Genomic DNA, 20,816 nt, shown 5'->3' with positions numbered 1-20,816 from the left:
AATACAGTCATTATTTATCATTTTTGTACATTTGCTCCAGGGGAGCCTGGTCTTTCCTTCTAACACTAAAGCTAAGAGCTCCAAACACTTAATATGGTATTCTGCATCTAGGAAGCACTCAGTAAATAGCACTGATTGTTTAATTGATAAGGGATGAGAGGAGTAGCTAGTCAGGTGGGAAATAGAGGTGGGGTTGGGCAGAGGGATGTGGAAGGCTGGCTGAGGATGAGTTGTGTTGATAGAAAGCTGAAGTTGGCCACTTCTACCAAGCTTGGTAGGAAGTTCAGGTCAACAGTCATGATCCAGGATGCTGTGGGGAAGAAGACTGGTAGCTGAAACAACTTAATGGCAGGAGAGGAGACTGCCCTAGCTCATTTCTGCAAGTCTCTGAAAAGTAAAGTGCTCTGCACAAGGTAAGTGCTCAGTAAATTCGATTGCCTGAATGAAAGTCCAGGCCCCTAAGGGGAAGCAGGGTGGCCTAGTGGAAGGATTTTGGGAGTCAAAGGACCTGGTTTCTAATCCTGACTCTGCCACTTATCTGCTGTGTGGGCAAGTCACTTGACTTGTTGATGCTTCAGTTCCCTCACCTGCAAAATGGGGATTCAATACCTGTTTTCACTCCTGCTTAGGCTGTGAGTCCCCTGTGGGACCTGATTATCTTGTATCACCCCCAGCTCTTAGTACCGTGCTTGGCAAATAGTAAGTGCTTAACAAATATTATTATTATTATAATGATGACCAAGGAGTATGGTGTAGTATATACAGCACAGGCCGGAGAGTCAGAAGCACCTGGCTTCTATTCCTGACTCTGCCACTTCTCTGCTGTCTAGCCTTGGGCAAGTCACTTCACTTCTCTGGGCCTCAGTTCCCTCATCTGTCAAATGGGGATTGAGACTGTGAGCCCCACAAGGGACAGAGACCACGTCCAACCCGATTTGCTGGTATCCACCCCACTGCTTAGTACAGTGCCTAGCACATGGTAAAGCACTGAACAAATCCCACTGAACTGCTATTAATATGGGACTAGTCACCTCTCTGCTGCTCCCTTCTCTCCCTCTGCTCCAGATAACCCTCCCCTCTTGTTCCCACTTGGACAGAAGTGGTACCCCAAAAGAGGCTCAGAGAGGCTGTTCCCTCATTCTGGAAATGCGCCCCCCACTTCCCCACCCCTCTTCTTCCCCCTCCCCACTCAGCCCCTCTCAGAAGGAGCCACCCAAAAAGCAAAGTCACAGGCAGGCTGCTGGGGCTGGGGGGAGATGGGGTTTGTTTATTGGTTCCAGATAGAGAAAGCAGTTGCTCCAGCAGGAGGGGCAAGGGTAAGACCCCCTCCCTGTCTCGCCCACCCCTCGAAAGTCAGGGAGAGACAGAGAGGGGTGGTCCGGGGGCAGGGAGCCGGGCAGGAGTCCTGTTGGGCCTTAGAGCTGCAGACATCTCAACCGCAACCGCTCAATCTGTAGAGAAAGAGATCAGAGCCCTGGGCCTAGCCCCCTTTTCTCTCCCCTTTCCTGACCTTCTCAGCCCTGCATAGCTGTCATGATTCTATTTATCTTGATGATATTTATGCCAGATTACTTGTTTTGTTCTGCTTTGTTTTGTTGCCTATCTCCCCGGCCCGTTGTTGGGCAGGGATTATCTCTACCTGTTGCCTAATTGTACATTCCAAGCACTTAGTACAGTGCTCTGCACACAGTAAGCGCTCAATAAATACGATGGAATGAATGTATTTATATCTGTTCATGTCTGTCTCCCCGTCTAGACTCTAAGGTTATTGTGAGCAGGGAATGTGTCTGTTAATTGTTCTACTGTCCTCTCCAAAGCCCTTAGTACAGTGCTCTGCACTCAGTAAGCCCTTGATTGATCTACCCTGTTTAGACTGTGAGCCCCTCATTGGGCAGGGATTGCCTCTATCTATTGCAGAATTGTACATTCCATGTGCTTAGTAAAGTGCTCTGCACATAGTAAGCACTCAATAAATACTATTGGATGAATGAATGTGTCTGTATATTGTTCTATTGTACTGTCCCAAACACTTAGTACAGTGCTCAGCACACAGTAAGCGCTCACTAAATATGACTGACTGAATGAATGAAGCTCGGCATCTCTATTCCCTCCAGCTCTCTCTTCCCACTTCCCTCCGGGCCCCGGCCTGGCCGTTTCAGCCAGGTGTCCCAACCTCTTACTTCTTTCTGGGGTGACGCAGGCCTTCCCGCAGGCTCCCTCGCAGCATATCTTCCTGGCGGGACAGTCGGAATCCTTCAGGCAGCGGTTAGGAGGGTTGAGCATGGCGCAGCGGATGTTCACCACGGGACATCTCCCCTTTTTTATCACATCTGCGGGCGCCCAAGGCACAGGCTCAGAGCGGCCCCCCGTCCCCACCCCCCTCACCCCTGCCCGGGGCCTGGTCAGTCTGGGGGAGGGGAAGGGGGGGAAGGACAGTAGCCCCACCCCAGGTTGTCCCCTTGGGTACAGAACACGATGAAAATATGATCAATTGATTGATCAAATGATTTACTGAGGCAGGGGGATCCCCCGGGGTGCCTCAGAGTCAAGGGGAAGTTCAGCTGTGAAGGAGCGGTTGAAGGGTGAGAGGGTCTTAGGGCCTCCTTCCTGACATGCTCCCCACAGAATAATCAGAATAATAATGTTGGTATTTGTCAAGCATTTACTATGTGCCAAACACTGCCCGGGTCATCAGGTTGTCCCATGTAGGACTCACAGTCTTCATCCCCATTTGACAGATGAAGTAACTGAGGCATAGAGAAGTGAAGTGACTTGCCCAAGGACACCCAGCTGACAAGCAGCAGAGCCGAGATTAGAACCCATGACCTCCGACTCCCAAGCCCAGACCCCTACTTGTCAAATCCCAGGGGGCAGGTGGTCTCTGCCCTTTGGCCGCCCACCGGATTCCCCACCTCCAGCCCGGCCTTTCGGCAGAGGCCCGAAACATGGCCAAACTGTGGCCATAGGGGTCCTGCCCAGCCTTACTTCTCCGAGGAATCACGCACTTCAGGCCACAGTGAAAGTAGCAGCATTTGTACCCTCTTGAACAATCCTGGTCCGCCTTGCATTGGTTCGGCACAGGTAGGATGCAGTGATTGTGGTCAAGAGGGCAGCTTCCTGAAGGGTAAAACCATCCAGTTGAGAGGAGGTCAGCGGCTCCACGCCTCGGTCCCCCTGCCCTGCTGACCGTGGGTGAAGGCTGGAGGCCAAAGGGGGGCTCTAGGGGATTGGTGCCAGGGGACAGATGCTTCAAAGCTCTCCAACATCCTTGCCCCTTCTTACCTCACCTCCCTTCTCTCCTTCTCCAGCCCAACTCCTCTGGTGCTCTAACCTTATCACTGGGCCTCGTTCTTGCCTTTCCCGCCATTGACCCCTGGCCCGCGCCCTACTTCTGGCCTGGAGTGCCCTCCCTCCTCACATCCGCCAAACCATCACTCTTCTCCTCCTTCAAAGCTCTACTGAAGGCTCACCTCCTCCAGGAGGCCTTCCAAGACTAAGCCCCCGTTTTCCTCAGCTCCCCCTCCCCTCCACGTCACCTTGATTCACTCCCTTTGCTTTTCCCCCTGCTCTCCCCGCCCCACAGCACTTATGTATATATCTATAATTCTACTTATTTTTATTGATGCCTGTTTATTTGTTTTGATGTCTGTCTTCCCCATTCTAGGCTGTAATAATGTTGGTGTTTGTTAAGCGCTTACTATGTGCAGAGCACTGCTCTAACTCTGAGGTAGATACAGGGTAATCAGGTTGTCCCACATGAGGCTCACAGTCTTAATCCCCATTTTACAGATGAGGGAACTGAGGCACAGAGAAGTTAAGTGACTTGCCCACAGTCACACAGCTGCCAAGTGGAAGAGCCGGGATTCGAACTCATTCGACCCCAAGCCCGTGCTCTTTCCACTGAGCCACACTGAGCCCCTGTTGGGTAGGGATAATCTCTATATATTGCCAAATTGTACTTTCCAAATGCTTAGTACAGTGCTCTGCACACAGTAAGCTCTCAATAAATATGATTGAATGAATGAATGAGAAGGGGGAGAGGAGAGAATGAGGGAATACGGGATTGCTGCCAGGTGGACCCTTGAAAATCCCAGAAAACAAAAGTCTAGCCTGCAGGGACTCTGGCCCCCTCACCCTCCACCACCCAGAGAGAGATCAATCCATCAATCACTGGTATTTATTAAGTGCCTACTGAGTACAGAGCCTGTTTACTTGTTTTGATGTCTTTCTCCCCCCTTTTAGACTGTAAGCTCCTTGTGGGCAGGGATTGTCTCTATTGCTGAATTGTACTTTTCAAGCACTTAGTACAGTCCTCTGCACATAGTTAGCGCTCAATAAATATGAATGAATGAATACAGCACACTGTACTAAGCTTTGGGAGAGTACTGTCTCCCCCTCTAGACTCTAAGCTCATTATAGGCAGGGAACATGCCTGCTAATTCTGTTGTATTGTACTGTCCGGAGTGCTTAAAACAGTGCTCTGCACTTAGTAAGCGCTCAATAAACACCACTGACTGATCAAACAGAATTGGTAGACAACGTTCCCTACCCACACCGAGCAGGGTTAAACCAGATTGGCGGTTCCTGCAATCTCTCCCCCGACCCGACCCCGTCCTTCAGGGGCTGGCGACAGGTGGGACAAGCTTGGGCCTGAGCCAGGTGGGGTTGGCAGTATGGGGGAGGCGCGACCCTCCAGCCTCAGCTAGAAAACAGGGACCCCAAGTCTCCGAGCCCTCTGCCTCGGTCCAGACAAGGGACGGTCAGGTTCGGAGCTCCAGAAACAAAACTTCCTCCTCTGACCAGGAGAGGAGAGCTCCCTCACCCACTATCCCCCAACACCCTCCCTTCCAGCTGTGGCAGCCTCCTTCGCTCACCCCGTTGAGCCCAGGATAACTGAAGGATCCCCAGGACGAGGATAACGGCCACCGGCAAGAGCCCGCCGGACTTCATGGTGCTGGGTAGGGGCAGATGTGACTCAGAACCCTGGGTCCAGTGGTTTATTTTCTCCCTTCCCGGCAGGGAGGGTTTCGCAAAAAGAGTTTCTGGAACTGTTGATACGGGCTGTTGAAATCAACTTTCTCTGTTCTGCCTTCTCAGTTCAGCACATCTAATAAGCAGAAAGCAGCCGGCCCTTTGACTAGGGGAGCGGTAACCTGTTACCCTGGGACAGTCAGTCTGTCAATCAGTGACATTTATTGAGCATTTACTGAGTGCAGAGCTCAGCACTAAGCGTTTGGGAGAATATAAGACAACAGAGTTGGTAGTCACGGTTCTGGCTCACAAGGAGCTTTCAGTCTTGGGGGGAATTGGACTTTAAAGTAAAGTAATAATAATAATAAACACCATTGATTGATGATGATGATGATGATTATGGTATTTGTTAAGTGTTTACTTTGTGCCAAGCATTGTTCTAATTGCTGGAGTAGATACAAGGTAAGGAGGACGTCCCATGTAGGGCTCACAGACTTAAACCCCATTTTCCAGATGAAGTAACTGAGGCACAGAGAAGTGAAGTGACTTGCCCAAAGTCACACTGTTGTTGTTAATAGTATTTAGTGAGTGCTTACTATGTACAGAGCACTGGACTAAGCGCTTGGAATGTACAAATCGGTAACAGAGACAGTCCCTGCCCTTTGAAGGGCTTACAGTCTAATCAGGGGAGACAGACAGACAAAAACAATAGCAGTAAAAACAAGTGGCGGTCAGGATTAGAACCCACTACCTCTGACTCCCAAGTCGGTGCTCTTTCCACTAAACCACGCTGCTTCTCATGGATTTACCTTCTCACTGATGGATTTACCTTGAGGGGACTCGGCTGTTAAATGAGGTGGCAAGGCTCTTTGGATTTCAAGAAATCTCTTTGAGATTTCCTCAGATGATTTTGTGAGTTTCTTTTCCTCCGATCTGGCGCCTCACACCTTCTCCTCCAGCTCCTCCCCTGGCTGACTGACCTCCTGAGAGCCAGTTCTTCCCCGAAGTACCTCATGGGATTCGGATCCCCTTAAGGAACTCAGTTCCGCACTCACTCTTCCACACCACTCCCACAATCATGATGGTATTTACTGACACCTTATTCTAGACCAAGCGCTATGGGCATTCAAAATCATCACATCAAACAGTCATTCCTTCATTCCTTCATTCAAGAGTATTTATTGAGCGCTTACTATGTGCAGAGCACTGTACGAAGCGCTTGGAATGAACAAGTCGGCATGAACAAGCGCTTGGAATGAACAGTCCCCATCCCACACGGGGCTCTCTGTCTAAAAGGGACAATAGAACAGACACATTCCCTGCCCACAGCTAGCTTACAGTCTAGAGGGGGAGGCAGACAAGAACAGGAATAAATAAATGACAGATATGGATGCAAGTGCTGTGGGGCTGAGAGGGGGAACGAATAAAGGGAGCAAGTCAGGACGATGCAGAAGGGAGTGAGAGAAGAGGAAAGGAAGGCTTTCGTCAGGAAAGACATCTTGGAGGAGATATCCCTTGGATAAGGCTTTGAAGGAGGGGAGAATCATTGGTCTCTCTGATTTGACTGACTGATTTCCCCCTTTAGAGTGTGAGCCCGTTGTTGGTCAGGGATTGTCTCTATCTGTTGCCGAATTGTACTTTCCAAGCGCTTCGTACGGTGCTCTGCACACAGTAAGCGCTCAATAAATACAATCGAATGAATGAATTTGAGGAGGGAGGGCATTCTAGGCCAGAGGCAGGACGTGGGCGAGAGGTCGGCGGCGAGATAGATGAGATGGAGGTCCAGTGAGGTCAGCATTAGATGAGTGAAGTGTGCGGGCCGGCTTAGAGGAGGAGAGTATCCTCTACTCATCCCCCTTCCAAAGTTGTTGTGTGGCTGGACCCGGGCGCTTCTGTGCTCAGAGGCTGGCCGGGATCCAAGAGGTCATGATCGGACAGCCGGTCCTTGCTCTTTAATTTCAAGGCTCATTCAGCAGTCTCTCCACTGAAACCAATATTGACCTAGGTAATGCCAGAGAGACTGTTCAAGGATCCAGCAGTGACTGTTTGAACCCCAAAGGCTGTTCTGTTTATTTGCTTCAGTTCCCGAGCTCCGCTTTATCTGCAAGCCTCACGGGGGGGTTAAACCGCCTCCTCGGTTTATTCATTCACTCATTCATTCATTCAATTCAATCCTATTTATTGAGTGCTTACTGTGTGCAGAGCACTGGACTAAATACTTGGGAGAGTACTCTACAACAATGAAAAGGCACATTAACTGCCCACAATGAGCTTACAGTCTTGGGCAGGGGGAGGAGACATGAAGCAATACAAATAAATAAAATGTCAGCTATACACATAAGTGCTGTGGGGCTGGGAGAGGGGGGAGAGCAAAAGGAGCCAGTCAGAGTGACGCGGAAGGGAGCGGGAGATGAGGAAAAGTGGACTTAGTCTGGGAAGGACTCTTGGAATAAGGCTTTGAAGGTGGCGGGGGAGGAGAGGGGAGTAATTGTTTGGCAGATTTGAGGAGAGAGGGTGTTCCAGGCCAGAAGCAGGACGGGAGCCAGGGGTTGGCTGCGAGACAGGCGAGATGGAGGCACAGTGAGACGGTTGGCAGCAGAGGAGCAAAATGTGTGGGCCGGGTTGTAGAAGGAGAGAAGCGAGGTGAGGTAAGAGGGGGTAAGGTGATGGAGTGCTTTAAAACCAATGGTGAGGAGTTTTTGGGTGATACTGAGATGGATCGACAACCAGTGGAGATTTTTGAGAAAGGGGGTGACGTGTCCTGAACGTTTTTGTAGAAAGATGACCCGGGCAGCGGAATGAAGTACGGACTGGAGTGGGGAGAGACAGGAGGTCAACAAGGAGGCTGATGCAGTAATCTAAGCGGGATAGGATGTGATTGCATTACACAATCGGATGTGTTCGGATGGAGAGGAAAGGCAGATTTTAGCGATGTTGTGTAGGCGAGACCGGCAGGATTTGGTGACGGATTGAATACGTGGGTCGAATGAGAGAGAGGAATCAAGGATAACGCTTAGGTGATGGGCTTTTGAGATAGGAAGGATGGTGGTGCCGTCTACAGCGATGGGAAAGTCAGGGAAAAGATAGGGTTTGGGTGGGAAGATAAGAAGCTCTGTTTTGGACATGTTAAGTTTGAGGCGACGGGAAGACATCCAAATAGAGATGTCTTGAAAGCAGGAGGAGATGCGAGACTGCAGAGAGGGGGAGAGATCAGGGGAGGAGATGTAGATTTGGGTATCATCTGCATAGAGATGGTAGTTGAAGCCATGGGAGCGAATGAGTTCTCCAAGGGAGTTAGTGTAGGCAGAGAGAGAAGGGGACCCAGAACTGAACCTTGAGGGACCCCCACAGTTAAGGGGTGGGAGGTAAAGGAGGAGCCCATGAAGGAGACTGAGAATAAATGGCCAGAGAGATGAGAGGAGAACCAGAAGAGGACAGAGTCAATGAAGCCATGTTTGGATAATGTCTCCAAAGAGAAGTGGGAAGGAGAAGTGGGTGGTCCACGGTGTCAAAGGCAGCTGAGAGGTCGAGGAGGATTAGGATGCAGTAGATGCCGTTGGATTTGGCAAGAAGGAGGTCAATGGTGACCTTTGAGAGGGCAGATTGGAGGAGAATTGGAGGAGAGGAACTTGAGACAGCGGGTGTAGATGACTGGCTCAAGGAGTTTGGAGAGGAATGGCAGGAGGAAGATAGGGCGATAATTGGAGGGAGCCCTGGGGTCAAGGGAGGGTTTTTTAGGGATGGGGAGGCATGGACATGTTTAAAGATAGTGGGGAAAAAGCTATTGGAGAGCAAATGGATGAAGATAGCTGTTAAGGAGAGAGGGGGCCAGAGTTTTGATAACATCTCCTACCTTTGTGGTTGCGTGCATGAGGGTCACTGAGAGACGGACTGTTCCGGACCATTGTCGAGCACTGTCACCTGAGTCACGGCATCAAATTACGGTGAAAGAAAATCTTCACAAACTCTGAGCTGTGCTTTAAAAGGGTATGTCAGAGACAAGTTTATTACTACTAGCGTTTCTTCCAGCTCTAGTAGGGAGAGGCGATGGAGAGGCAGAGAGGCCCCTGCCTTTCAAGGCCAGCTCTGTTTTGAGTAAATCAGAGCTTCTTTTATACAGTACAGCATCTAATTTAATCAAAGTACAATACAGGATAAATACGTCAGAATGGACAGCAACACCCCTCGGAAGGGGGGAGCAGTTTTCTACCTTGTTCTCATTGTGATTAGAACTCCTCAACCCCACTAAAGGAATAGCTTCATCTTGTTTCAATAATAATTATGGTATTTAAGCGGTTACTCTGGGCCAAGCATTGTACTAAGCGCTAGGGTAAATACAGGTGATCTAGTTGGACAGAGTCCCTATCCCACATGGGGCTCACACTCTCAATCCCCATTTTATAGATGAGGTAACTGAGGCCAGGAGAAGTGACTTGCCCGAGGTCACACAGCAGACACGTGTTGGAGCCCAGGATTAGAACTCACCACCTCTGATTCCCAAACCCATGCTCTAGCTACTAGGCCACTACTCCTACAGAAATAAAGTGAAGATGTGTTGTGAACTGGATTGCTTTAGTAACCAGAGGCAGGCCTGCAGCTGAAACGGTTCCGGGAGGAAGGATGGGGGCAAATGCAGGACCTTGATCATTATGCTTCCATACTCTCCACCCTTCCCAGACTGTAAACTCATTGCGGGCAGGGAATGTGTCTGTTTATTGTTGTATTGTAATAATAATAATAATGTTGGTATTTATTAAGCGGTTACTATGTGCAGAGCACTGTTCTAAGCGCTGGGGTAGATACAGGGTAATCAGGTTGTCCCACTTGAGGCTCACAGTTAATCCCCATTTTACAGATGAGGTCACTGAGGCACCGAGAAGTTAAGTGACTTGCCCACGGTCACACAGCTGATGAGTGGCAGAGTCGGGATTCGAACCCATGGCTCTGGCTCCCAAGTCTGGGCTCTTTCCACTGAGCCACGCTGCTGCCCCCAAGCACTTAGAACAGTGCTTTTCACACAGTAAGTGCTCAATAATTATGATTGACTGACTGACTGAATGGCGCCGCCCCAAACAAGCAGCGTGGCTTAGTGGGTAAAGCCCGGAGTTGGAAGTCAGAAGGACCTGGGTTCTATTCCTGGCTCCACCACCTGTCTGCTGTGTGACCTTGGGCAAGTCACTTCACCTCTCCGGGCCTCAGTTCCCTCATCTGTAAAAAGGGGATTGAGACTGGGAGCCCCATGTGGGGCAGGGACGGTGTCCAACCCGATTAGCTTGTAACTACCCCAGGGCTTAGAACAGTGCTTGGCCCACAGTAAGCGCTTAGTAAGTACCGCAGTTATTTAAAGAGCAGCTTGTGGCGGCACCGCGAGGCCGTGGGGAGAGATAGTAGCATCTGCAGCCGGCGAGTGGGTGGGTGGATGGAGGCTGGCGGAGGAGGAAGATCTTTAAAGAAACCGAGGAGCGAGGCACTGGGCCTCATTCATTCATTCGTTCGTATTGATTGAGCTTTTACTGTGCGCAGAGCACTGAACTAAGCACTGGGGAGAGTAGTTCTCTAGAGTCAGGTAAGGGAGCAGGAGGGGAAAGGCGGGGGGGACTCCTCCAAGAGTTACAGTTCTACGAAGGGCTTCGTGTTACGTTGTCCTGTGTGTTGGACAGGGATTGTGTGCAATTTGGTTATCTTTTGTCTACCCCAAAGCTTGGTGCCTAAGTGCTCAGTATGCATAAGCACTTATTATGCATAAGTGCCTAATCCTGGCTCTGCCGTGTGTCTGCTGTGTGACCTTGGGCAAGTCACCTCACTTCTCTGTGCCTCAGTTAGCTCATCTGTTAAATGGGGATTAAGACTGTGAGCCCCAAGTGGGACAGGAACTGTGTCCAATCTGATTATCTTGTATCTACCCCAGTGCTTAGGACGCTGCATGGCACTTAGAGCTTAATGATGCCATTAAAAAAAATACAACCTGCGTGGAGATGAACCACGTAGCTTCTGAAAAGAGAAATCTTAACTACGAATATGATTCATTACAGTGCTCTGCACATAGTAAGTGCTCAATGAATACGATTGATGGATTGATTGATTCAAGTTCTTTGAACCAGTGGACATAAAAAGTCAGAGGATTGATTCCAGCCCTGCCCCTGGTCCTAATGTATGGCCTTGGGCAAGTGGCTTAAACTCTTTTGGGTCTCAGTTTCCTCACCTATGAAATGGAGCTAATAATACCTGCCTCATCCTACCTTTATAGGGATGTAATTAGGACAAAATGAGAAAACCAATATAAAAGAACTCTGAAAGCAGTGATCAAGAGTAACGTTGTTGATAGGGAAGCAGTGTGGCCTAGGGGAAAGAGCACGAGCCTAGCTCAATCTACCACACCGTGCTGCTTTTATTATGTCCAGAGGCCTGTACTAAGCGCTTGGGAGAGTATAGTAGAGTAGATAGACATGATCCCTGCTCTCCAAGATCTTAGAGATTACCAGGGGAGACTGCCACTAAACTGATGTAGAGAAAGGAGGGAGGAAGAAAAGGGATGCGTAAGATTCGTAAACATTAGAAGCAGCAAGGCATTGAGCATGGGCTTGGGAGTCGCGAGATCATGGGTTCTAATCCCAGCTCCACCACTTGTCTGCTGTATGACCTTAGGCAAGTCACTTCACTTTTCTGGGCCTCAGTTACTTCATCTATAAAATGTGGATTGAGACTGTGAGCCCCACGTGGGACAGGGACTGCGTCCTACCCGATTTGCGTGTATCCACCCCAGCGCTTAGTACAGTACCTAGCACACAGTAAATCACTGAACAAGCACCACTCTCATTATTATGGGGCTAATCACCTCTCCGCTGCTCTCTTCTCTGCCACTTCCCCAGATAGCCCTCCCCTCTTGTTCCACTTGGACAGAAGCGGTACCCCAAAAGAGGCTCGGAGAGGATGTTCCCTCATTCTTCTGGAAATGTCCCCCCTTCCCCGCCCCTCTTCTTCCCTCTCCCCACCCAGCCCCTCTCAGAAGGAGCCACCCAAAAAGCAAAGGCACAGGCAGGCGGCTGGGGCTGGGAGGAGATGGGGTTTATTTATTGGTTCCAGATAGAGGGAGCGGTTACTCCAGCAGCAGCAATAGGGTCAAGGGTAAGACCCCTCCCCAACTCGCCCACCCCTCAAAAGTCACAGAGAGGCAGAGGGGGGTGGTCCTGGGCCGTGGCGGGGAGCCGGGCAGGAGTCCAGTTGAACCTTAGAAATGGGGCCATCTCGGTTGCAATGTGGAGCTCAGTCTGTGGAGAGAGAAAGAGATCAATCAGAATCCTGGGCCTAGCCCCCTTTTCTCTCCCCTTTCCTGATCTTCTCTGCCCTGCATAGCTGCCATTTATTTATTTCTATTCATGTCTGTCTCCCCCTCTAGACTCTAAGCTCATTGTGAGCAGGGAATGTGTCTGGTAATTGTTCTATTGTATTCTCCCAGGTGCTTAATGCAGTGCTGTGCAAAGAGTAAGCACTCAGTAAATATGATTAAATGAATGAATTTGTCTGTTTATTGTTCTATTGTGCTCTCCCAAGCACATAGTACAGTGCTCAGCACACAGTAAGCGCTCAATAATAAGACTGAATGAGTGAGTGAGCGAATGAATGAAGCTTGGCATCCCTGCTCCCTCCAGCCCCCTCTTCCCACTTCCCTCCGGGCCCCGTCCTGGCTGTTTCGGCCAGGTCTCCCAACCTCTTACTTTTTTCTGGGGTGACACAGTCCTTCCCGCAGCCTCCCTCACAGCATTTCTTCTCAGCGGGACACTCGGAATCCGTCAGGCAGCGGTTCGGAGGGTTGAGCATGGCGCAGCGGATGTTCACCACCGGACAGCTCCCCTTTTTTACCACATCTGCAAGGCACCAGGGGCACAGGCTCAGAGCGGCCCCCTCTCCCTGCCCCCCTCACGCCTGCCCAGGGCCTGGTCAATCTGGGGGAGTGGAAGTGGGGGAAGGACAGTAGCTCTACCTCAGGTTGCCCCCTTGGGTACAGAGCGTGATGAAAATATGGTCAATTGATTGAGGCCACCTGTCCCTGGGGTCTGGAAAATAGGGGTTCTCTGTGGGGAGCATGTTGGAAGGAGGCCCATGCTCTTTCTACTGCACCACACTGCTTCTCTTGAACTCTCCCAAGCACTTATTACAGTGCTCTGCACATAGAAAGTGCTCAATAAATACAATTGACTGACCGATCGACTGACCGATGGAGATGGGGGAGAGGAGAGAATGAGGAAGTGTGGCTACGCGACCAGGTGGACCCTTGAATATCCCAGGAAACAAGAGGCTAACCTGGAGGGGCTCCCGATGAGAGAGCAACCCATCGATCATTGATATTTATTGTATGGTATTTATAATGCAAATAAATAAAATTTCAGATCTATATATAAGTGCTGTGGGGTTGGGAGGCAGGGAAGAGCAAAGGGAGCAAGTCAGGGCAATGCAGAAGGGAGGAGGAGATGAGGAAAAGTGGGGTCTAGTCTGGGAAGCCCTCTTGGAGGAGATGGGCCTTCAGTAAAGCTTCGGGTGGTTGGGGGGAGTCATCGTCCGTGGGATTTGAGGAGGGAGGGTGTTCCAGGCCAGAGGCAAGATGTGGGCCATGGGGTCGGCAGTGAGACAGGTGAGATCGAGACACAGGGAGAAGGGGAGGAGGAGCCAAGTGTGCGGGCTGGGAGGTAGAAGGAGAGAAGGGAGGTGAGGTAGGAGGGGGCGAGGTGGCAGACAGCTTTAAAGCCAATGGTGAGGAGTTTTTGTTTGATACAGAGGTGGATAGGCAACCCCTGGAGATTTTTAAGGAAGGGGTGACATTGGAGAGACTCCCGGCCCTTACTGTTTTCTGGGGTGACGCAGGCCTTCCCGCAGGCTCCCTCACAGCATTTCTTCTCGGCGGGACACTCGGAATCCTTCAGGCAGCGGTTCGGAGGGTTGAGCATGTGACAGCGGATGTTCACCACGGGACAGCTCCCCTTTTTTACCACATCTGCAAGGCACCCGGGCACAGGCTCAGAGCGGCCCCCTGTCCCCACCCCCCTCATGCCTGCCCAGGGCCCATTCAGTCTGGGGGAGGGAAAGAGGGGAAGGACAGTAGCCCCACCCCAGGTTGCCCCCTTGAGTACGGAGCACGATGAAAATTTGAACAATCGATTGATCAAAGGGAGGGCTCCCCTGGGGTGCCCCGGGGTTAAGGGGAAGTTCAGCCGTGAAGGGGCGGTTGAAGGGCGAGGGGGCCTTGGGGCCTCCTTCTTGACATGCTCCCCGCAGAAAGCCCCTACTTGCTGGACCCCGGGGGCAGGTGGCCTCTCCCCTTTGGCCGCCCACCGGATTCCTCACCTTTGGACTGGCCCTTCTTTCCATCCTTGACGCCCGGCCAAACCGTGACCAGAGGGTCCTGCACAGCTTTGACTTTTTGAGAGTCCTTGGTTCCCTGAGGATCCCTGCACTTCATGCCGCACTGATAGTGGCAACATTTCTGGTTTCCTGGACATTTAGAGTCGTCCTTGCACTGGTCAGCCTCTGCTTGTTTGCAGCGAATGTTGTCAGGAGGGCAGGTTCCTGGTCTCTGGCTGCCTGAAGGGTAAAACCATCCAGGTGAGAGGAGGTCAGCGACTCCACACCTCGCTCCTCCTCCCCTGCTGACCGTGGGTGAAGGCCGGAGGCCAAACAGAAGCTGGGCAGTGAGATGGCTCTAAGGGATTGGGACCAGGGGACAGACAGAGAATGTAAGCTCCTTGTGGGAAGGGAATGTGTCTGTTTAATACTTATAATAATAATGATTAAGGGATTTGTTAAGCCCTTACTATGCACGAAGCACTGTTCTAAGCACTGGGCTAGGTACAAGGTAAGCAGGTTGTTCCCCTTGGGGCTCACGGTTTCAGGCTTGGGAGTCAGAGGTCGTGGGTTCTAATTCCGGCTCCCCCACTTGTCAGCTGTGTGACTTTGGGCAAGTCACTTAAGTTCTCTGGGCCTCAGTTACCTCACCTTTCAAATGGGGATGAAGACTATGAGTCCCACACGGGACAACCCGATTACCTTGCATCTTACCCCAGCGCTTAGAACAGTGCTTGGCACATAGTAAGCACTTAACAAATACTATTGTTATTATTATTCTAATTATTATTATTCATAATAATCCCCATTTTCCAGATGAGGTCTTGGAGGCACAGAGAGTTTAAGTGGCTCACCCAAAGTTACACGGCAGACAAGTGGCAGAGGCGGGATTAGAACCCACGCTCTCTGACTCCCAAGCCCGGACTCTTTCTACTGCACCACACTGCTTCTCTTGTATTGTACTCTCCCAAGCAATTAGTACAGTGCTCTGCATATAGAAAGCACTCAATAAATACAATTGACCGACCGATTGACCGATGGAGAAGGGGGAGAGGAGAGAATGAAGGAGTGTGGCTACGTGTCCAGGTGGACCCTTGAATATCTCAGGAAACAAGAGTCTAGCCTGGAGGGGCTCTCAGTGAGAAATCACCCAATCAGTCATTGGTATTTATTGATTGTATTTATAATACAAATAAATACAATTACAGATCTATATATAATAATAATAATAATGTTGGTATTTGTTAATAATAATGTTGGTATTTGTTAAGCGCTTACTATGTGCAGAGCACAGTTCTAAGCACTGGGGTAGATACAGGGTGATCAGGTTGTCCCAAGTGAGGCTCACAGTCTTCATCCCCATTTTATAGATGAGGTAACTGAGGCTCAGAGAAGTGAAGTGACTTGCCCACAGTCACACAGCTGACAAGTGGCAGAGCCGGGATTGGATACATAAGTGCTGTGGGGCTGGGAGGTAGGGAAGAGCAAAGGGAGCGAGTCAGGGCAACGCAGAAGGGAGGGGGAGATGAGGAAAAGTGGGGGTTAATCTGGGAAGCCCTCTTGGAGGAGATGGACCTTCAGTAAAGCTTCGGGTGGTTGGGGGGAGTCATCGTCCGTGGGATTTGAGGAGGGAGGGTGTTCCAGGCCAGAGGCAAGATGTGGGCCATGGGGTCGGCAGCGAGACAGGTGAGATCGAGACACAGGGAGAAGGAGAGGAGGAGCCAAGTGTGCGGGCTGGGAGGTAGAAGGAGAAAAGAGAGGTGAGGTGGGGGGGCCCGAGGTGGCCGACAGCTTTAAAGCCAGTGGTGAGGAGTTTTTGTTTGATACGGAGTTGGATAGGCAACCCCTGGAGACTTTTAAGGAAGCGGTGACAAGGGAGAGACTCCCGGCCCTTACTGTTTTCTGGGGTGACGCAGGCCTTCCCGCAGGCTCCCTCGCAGCATTTCTTCTCGGCGGGACACTCGGAATCCTTCAGGCAGCGGTTTGGAGGGTTGAGCATGGCGCAGCGGATGTTCACCACGGGACAGCTCCCCTTTTTTACCACATCTGCGGGTGCTGAAGGTACAGGTTCAGAGCGGCCCCTTGCCCCCACCCCCCTCACCCCTGCCCAGGGCCTGGTCAATCTGGAGGAGGGAAAGAGGGGAAGAACAGTAGCCCCACCCCAGGTTGCCCCCTTGGGTACAGAGCATGGTGAAAATACGATCAATCGATTGATCGAATGATTGATTGAGAGAGTGGGCTCCCCTGGGGATTGGCGCCAGGGGACAGATGGAGAATATAAGCTCCTGTGGGCAGGGAATGTGCCTGTTTGATTATGGGATTTGCTAAGTGCTTACTATGCACCAAGCACTGTTCTAAGCCCTGGGCTTAGGTACAGGATAAGCAGGTTGTTCCCCTTGGGGCTCACAGTTTCGGGCTTGGGAGCCAGAGGTCGTGGGTTCTAATTCTGGCTCCTCTACTTGTCAGCTGTGTGACTTTGGGTAAGTCACTTGAGTTCTCTGGGCCTCAGTTACCTCACCTGTCAAATGGGGATGAAGACTAAGAGTCCCACATGAGACAACCTGATTAGGACAACCTGATTACCTTGTATCTTGCCCCAGCGCTTAGATTAGTGCTTGGCACATGGTAGGCACTTAACAAATACTATTGTTATTATTATTCTAATTATTATTATTCATGATAATCCCCATTTCCCAGATGAGGTCACTGAGGCACAGAGAAGTTAAGTGGCTCACCCAAAGTCACACAGCAGACAAGTGGCAGAGGCTGGATTAGAACCCACACTCTCTGACTCCCAAGCCGGTGCTCTTTCTACTGCACCACACTGCTTCTCTTGTACTATACTCTCCCAAGCATTTAGTACAGTGTTCTGCACATAGAAAGTGCTCAATAAATACAATTGACTGACCGACCGACTGACGGATGGAGAAGGGAGAGAGGAGAGAATGAGGGAGTGTGGTTACGCTACCAGGTGGACCCTTCAATATCCCAGGAAACAAGAGTCTAGCCTGGAGGGGCTCCCGTTGAGAGATCAACCCATCAGTCATTGATATTTATTGACTGTATTTATAATACAAATAAATAAAATTACAGATCTATATATACATAAGTGCTGTGGGGCTTGGAGGCAGGGAAGAGCAAAGGGAGTGAGTCGGGGCAACGCAGAAGGGAGGGGGCGATGAGGAAAGTGGGGCTTAGTCTGGGAAGCCCTCTTGGAGGAGATGGGCCTTCAGTAAAGCTTCGGGAGTCATCGTCCGTGGGATTTGAGGAGGGAGGGTGTTCCAGGCCAGAGGTAAGATGTGGGCCATGGGGTCGGCAGCGAGACAGGTGAGATAGAGACACAGGGAGAAGGGGAGGAGGAGCCATGTGTGCGGGCTGGGAGGTAGAAGGAGAGAAGGGAGGTGAGGTAGGAGGGGGCGAGGTGGCAGACAGCTTTAAAGCCAATGGTGAGGAATTTTTGTTTGATACGGAGGTGGATAGGCAACCCCTGGAGATTTTTAAGGAGGGGGTGACCTGGGAGAGACTCCCGGCCCTTACTGTTTTCTGGGGTGACGCAGGCCTTCCCGCAGGCTCCCTCGCAGCATTTCTTCTCGGCGGGACACTCGGAATCCTTCAGGCAGTGGTTCGGAGGATTGAGCATGGCGCAGCGGATGTTCACCACGGGACAGCTCCCCTTTTTTACCACATCTGCGGGCGCCCAAGGCTCAGGCTCAGAGTGGCCCCCTGTCCACACCCCCCCACGCCTGCCCGCCCACCTGCCCGGGCCCTGGTCAGTCGCGGGGAGGAGAAGGGGAGAAGGACAGCAGCCCCACCCCAGGTTGCCCCCTTAGGAACACCTTGGTGTGATCAGGGAACGTGTCTACCAACTCTGTTGTATTGTACTCTCCCCAGCGCTTAGTACAGAGCTCTGCACACAGTTAATGCTCAATAAATACCACTGAATGATTGATTGATCGTACAAGGGAAACAGGTTACAGCTCCCCGGTCAAAGGGGGACCCCGGTCTCCCGGTCAAAACACCAGGTTGCCCCCCTTAGGAAGGGGTGCACAGCACGATGAAAATACGATCCATCGATCGATTGATCAAATGACTGATTGAGGCAGCGGGCTCCCCTGGGGCGCCTCGGGGTTAAGGGGAAGTTCAGCTGTGAAGGGGCGGTTGAAGGGTGAGGGGGCCTTGGGGCCTCCTTCCCTACATGCTCCCCGCAGAAAGCCCCTATTTGCCGGACCCTGGAGGGCAGGTGGCCTCTGCCCTTTGGCCGCCCACCGGATTCCTCACCTTTGGACTGGCCCTTCTTTCCATCCGTGATGCCCGGCCAAACCGTGACCAGAGGGTCCTGCACAGCTTTGACTTTTTGAGAGTCCGTGGTTCCCTGAGGATCCTTGCACTTCATGCCGCACTGATAGTGGCAACATTTCTGGTTTCCTGGACAATTAGAGTCATCCTGGCACTGGTCAGCCTCTGCTTGGATGCAGCGAATGTTGTCAGGAGGGCAGGTTCCTGGTCTCTGGCTTGCTGAAAGGTAAAACCATCCAGGTGAGAGGAGGTCAGCGACTCCACACCTCGCTCCTCCTCCCCTGCTGACCGTGGGCGAGGGCTGGAGGCCAAACGGAAACTGGGCAGTGAGCATGGCTCTAGGGGATTGGCGCCAGGGGAGAGACGAAGAAGGGGGAGAGGGGATAATGAGGGCGTGTGGCATCGCTGCCAGGTGGACCCCTGAAAATCCCAGGAGAAAGGAGTCTAGCCAGGAGGGGCTCTGGCCCCCCATCCCCCACTACATCCAGAGAGGAATCAATCCAACAGTCACTGGAATTGAATGCTTACTATGTACAGATCACGGTACTAAGTATTTGGGAGAGTGCACTCTCCCCCTCTGACCTGTAAGGTCATCGTGGACACGGAATGTACCCGTTTAATTCTGTTGTACTCTCCCGAGCTCTTAGAACAGTGCTCAGTGCTCAAAAAATATCCATGATTGATTGATTTGGCAGAGTTGGTAGACACGTTCCCTGCCCACAGCAAGCAGGGTTAAGCCAGATTGGCGGTTCCTATGGTCTCTCTCCCCTGCCCTGTCCGTCAGGGGTTGGCGACACTGCCCGGAGCCCAGACCGAGTCAGGTGGAGCTGGGTCTGGGGCGGTGGGGACGACCCTTCAACCTCAGCTAGGAAACAGGGACCCAAATCTCCGAGCCCTCCGCCTAGGTCCAGGCAAGGGACGGTCGGGCTCTGAGCTCCGGAAACACAACCTCCTTCTCTGGCTGGAGCTCCCTCACCCTGTATAATAATAATAATTATTATTATGGTATTTGTTAAGCGCTTACTATGTGTCAGGCACCGTTCGAAGCTCTGGGGTAGATACAAGGTGGTCAGGTTGTCCCTCATGGGGCTCACAGTCTTCATTCCCATTTTACAGATGAGATAATTGAGGCCCAGAGAAGTGAAGTGCCTTGAGCAAGGTCACACAGCAGACAAGTGGCGGAGCCGGCATGACCTTCTGACTCTCAGGCCTGCCCTCTATGCACTGTGCCATGCTGCTGTATCCCCCAACACCTTCCCCTCCGACCGGGTCAGCGGGCTTCACTCACCTTTCTGAGCCCAGGATACCTGAAGGGTCCCCAGGGCAAGGATGACGGCCAAGGGGAAGAGCCCGCTGGACTTCATGGTGCCGGGTAGTGGCCGCTGTGACCCAGAGCCGTGGGCCCAGTGATTTATATCCTCCCTCCTCCCCTCCTCAGCTGGGTGTGACGAGGCAGGGCAGACTTACCCTCCCACCCTTTCACAAGAAGGGTTTCTGGCACTGCTGACACAGGCTGTTGAAATCAACTTTCTCAGCTCTGCCTTTTCAGTCCAGCGTGTCTAATAAGCAGGAAGCAGCCAGCCCTTTGACCGGGGGAGCGGTAACCTGTTTCCCTTGTACGATCAATCAGTCATTCAGTGGTATTTTTTGAGCATTTACTGTGTGCAGAGCTCTGTACTAAGCGCTGGGGAGAGTACAATACAACAGAGCTGGTAGACACGCTCCCTGCTCACGATGAGCTTTCAGTCTAGAGGGGGAAATGGACATTAAAATGAAGTGTGGATATTATTATTATCGTGGCATTAGTTAAGCTCTTACTATGTGTCAAGCACTGCCCTAAGTGCTGGGGTAGACACGAGATGATCAAATTGGACTTAACCCCTGTCCCGCATGGGGTTCACAGTCTAAGTAGGAGGGAGTAGGATTTAATCTCCATTTTACAGTTGAGGAAACTGAGAAAAGAAGTGGCTAGCCCAAGGTGGTACAACAGACAAGTGGCAGAACCTGGATTAGAACCCAGGTCCTCTGGGGCCGAGGTTGGGGTCTGGTACTTAAAAGATTCAGATCCAAGTGCACCGATGACTGGCGGAAGGAAGAGGGAGTAGGGGAAAAGAGGACTCGGTTGGGGAAGGTCTCTCGAAGGAGATGTCCCCGCCAAACCGTAAGCTCCTTGCGGGCAGGGATCCCGATTACCAATTCCATTGTAGGTATTC

At 51.4% G+C, this 20,816-nt stretch overlaps 2 protein-coding genes across 5 annotated transcripts; both read right to left on the bottom strand.

The window, feature by feature from the left end:
• Positions 1-1,238: 1,238 nt before the first annotated feature.
• LOC103170714 (antileukoproteinase-like) lies at positions 1,239-5,089 on the bottom strand. Its single transcript, XM_007669811.4, has 4 exons — positions 4,875-5,089; positions 2,986-3,117; positions 2,181-2,330; positions 1,239-1,451 (listed from the first exon to the last, which is right to left on the bottom strand). Exons 1-4 carry the CDS (start codon positions 4,948-4,950, stop codon positions 1,447-1,449), a joined length of 363 nt encoding a protein of 120 aa, XP_007668001.1. The 5' UTR covers positions 4,951-5,089; the 3' UTR covers positions 1,239-1,446.
• Positions 5,090-12,015: 6,926 nt separating this feature from the next.
• LOC103169635 (WAP four-disulfide core domain protein 3) lies at positions 12,016-20,014 on the bottom strand. 4 transcript variants are annotated; one of them, XM_029071418.2, is made up of 8 exons: positions 19,892-20,012; positions 18,586-18,822; positions 17,845-17,994; positions 16,204-16,353; positions 14,311-14,547; positions 13,811-13,960; positions 12,687-12,836; positions 12,016-12,239 (listed from the first exon to the last, which is right to left on the bottom strand). In XM_029071418.2, exons 1-8 carry the CDS (start codon positions 19,965-19,967, stop codon positions 12,235-12,237), a joined length of 1,155 nt encoding a protein of 384 aa, XP_028927251.1. In that variant the 5' UTR covers positions 19,968-20,012; the 3' UTR covers positions 12,016-12,234. The 4 variants fall into 4 exon arrangements, with proteins under 4 accessions (XP_028927251.1, XP_028927250.1, XP_028927253.1 ...); XM_029071417.2 differs by having other exon boundaries at positions 16,204-16,362; positions 19,892-20,011; XM_029071420.2 differs by lacking the exon at positions 14,311-14,547 and having other exon boundaries at positions 16,204-16,362; positions 19,892-20,014.
• Between the last annotated feature and the right edge of the window lie 802 nt (positions 20,015-20,816).

The sequence above is a fragment of the Ornithorhynchus anatinus genome, chromosome 8 (assembly GCF_004115215.2).
Source record: "Ornithorhynchus anatinus isolate Pmale09 chromosome 8, mOrnAna1.pri.v4, whole genome shotgun sequence".
Taxonomy (NCBI): domain Eukaryota; kingdom Metazoa; phylum Chordata; class Mammalia; order Monotremata; family Ornithorhynchidae; genus Ornithorhynchus; species Ornithorhynchus anatinus.
Note: the sequence above shows the minus strand (reverse complement) of the source record. Positions and strands in the feature narration are given on the sequence as shown.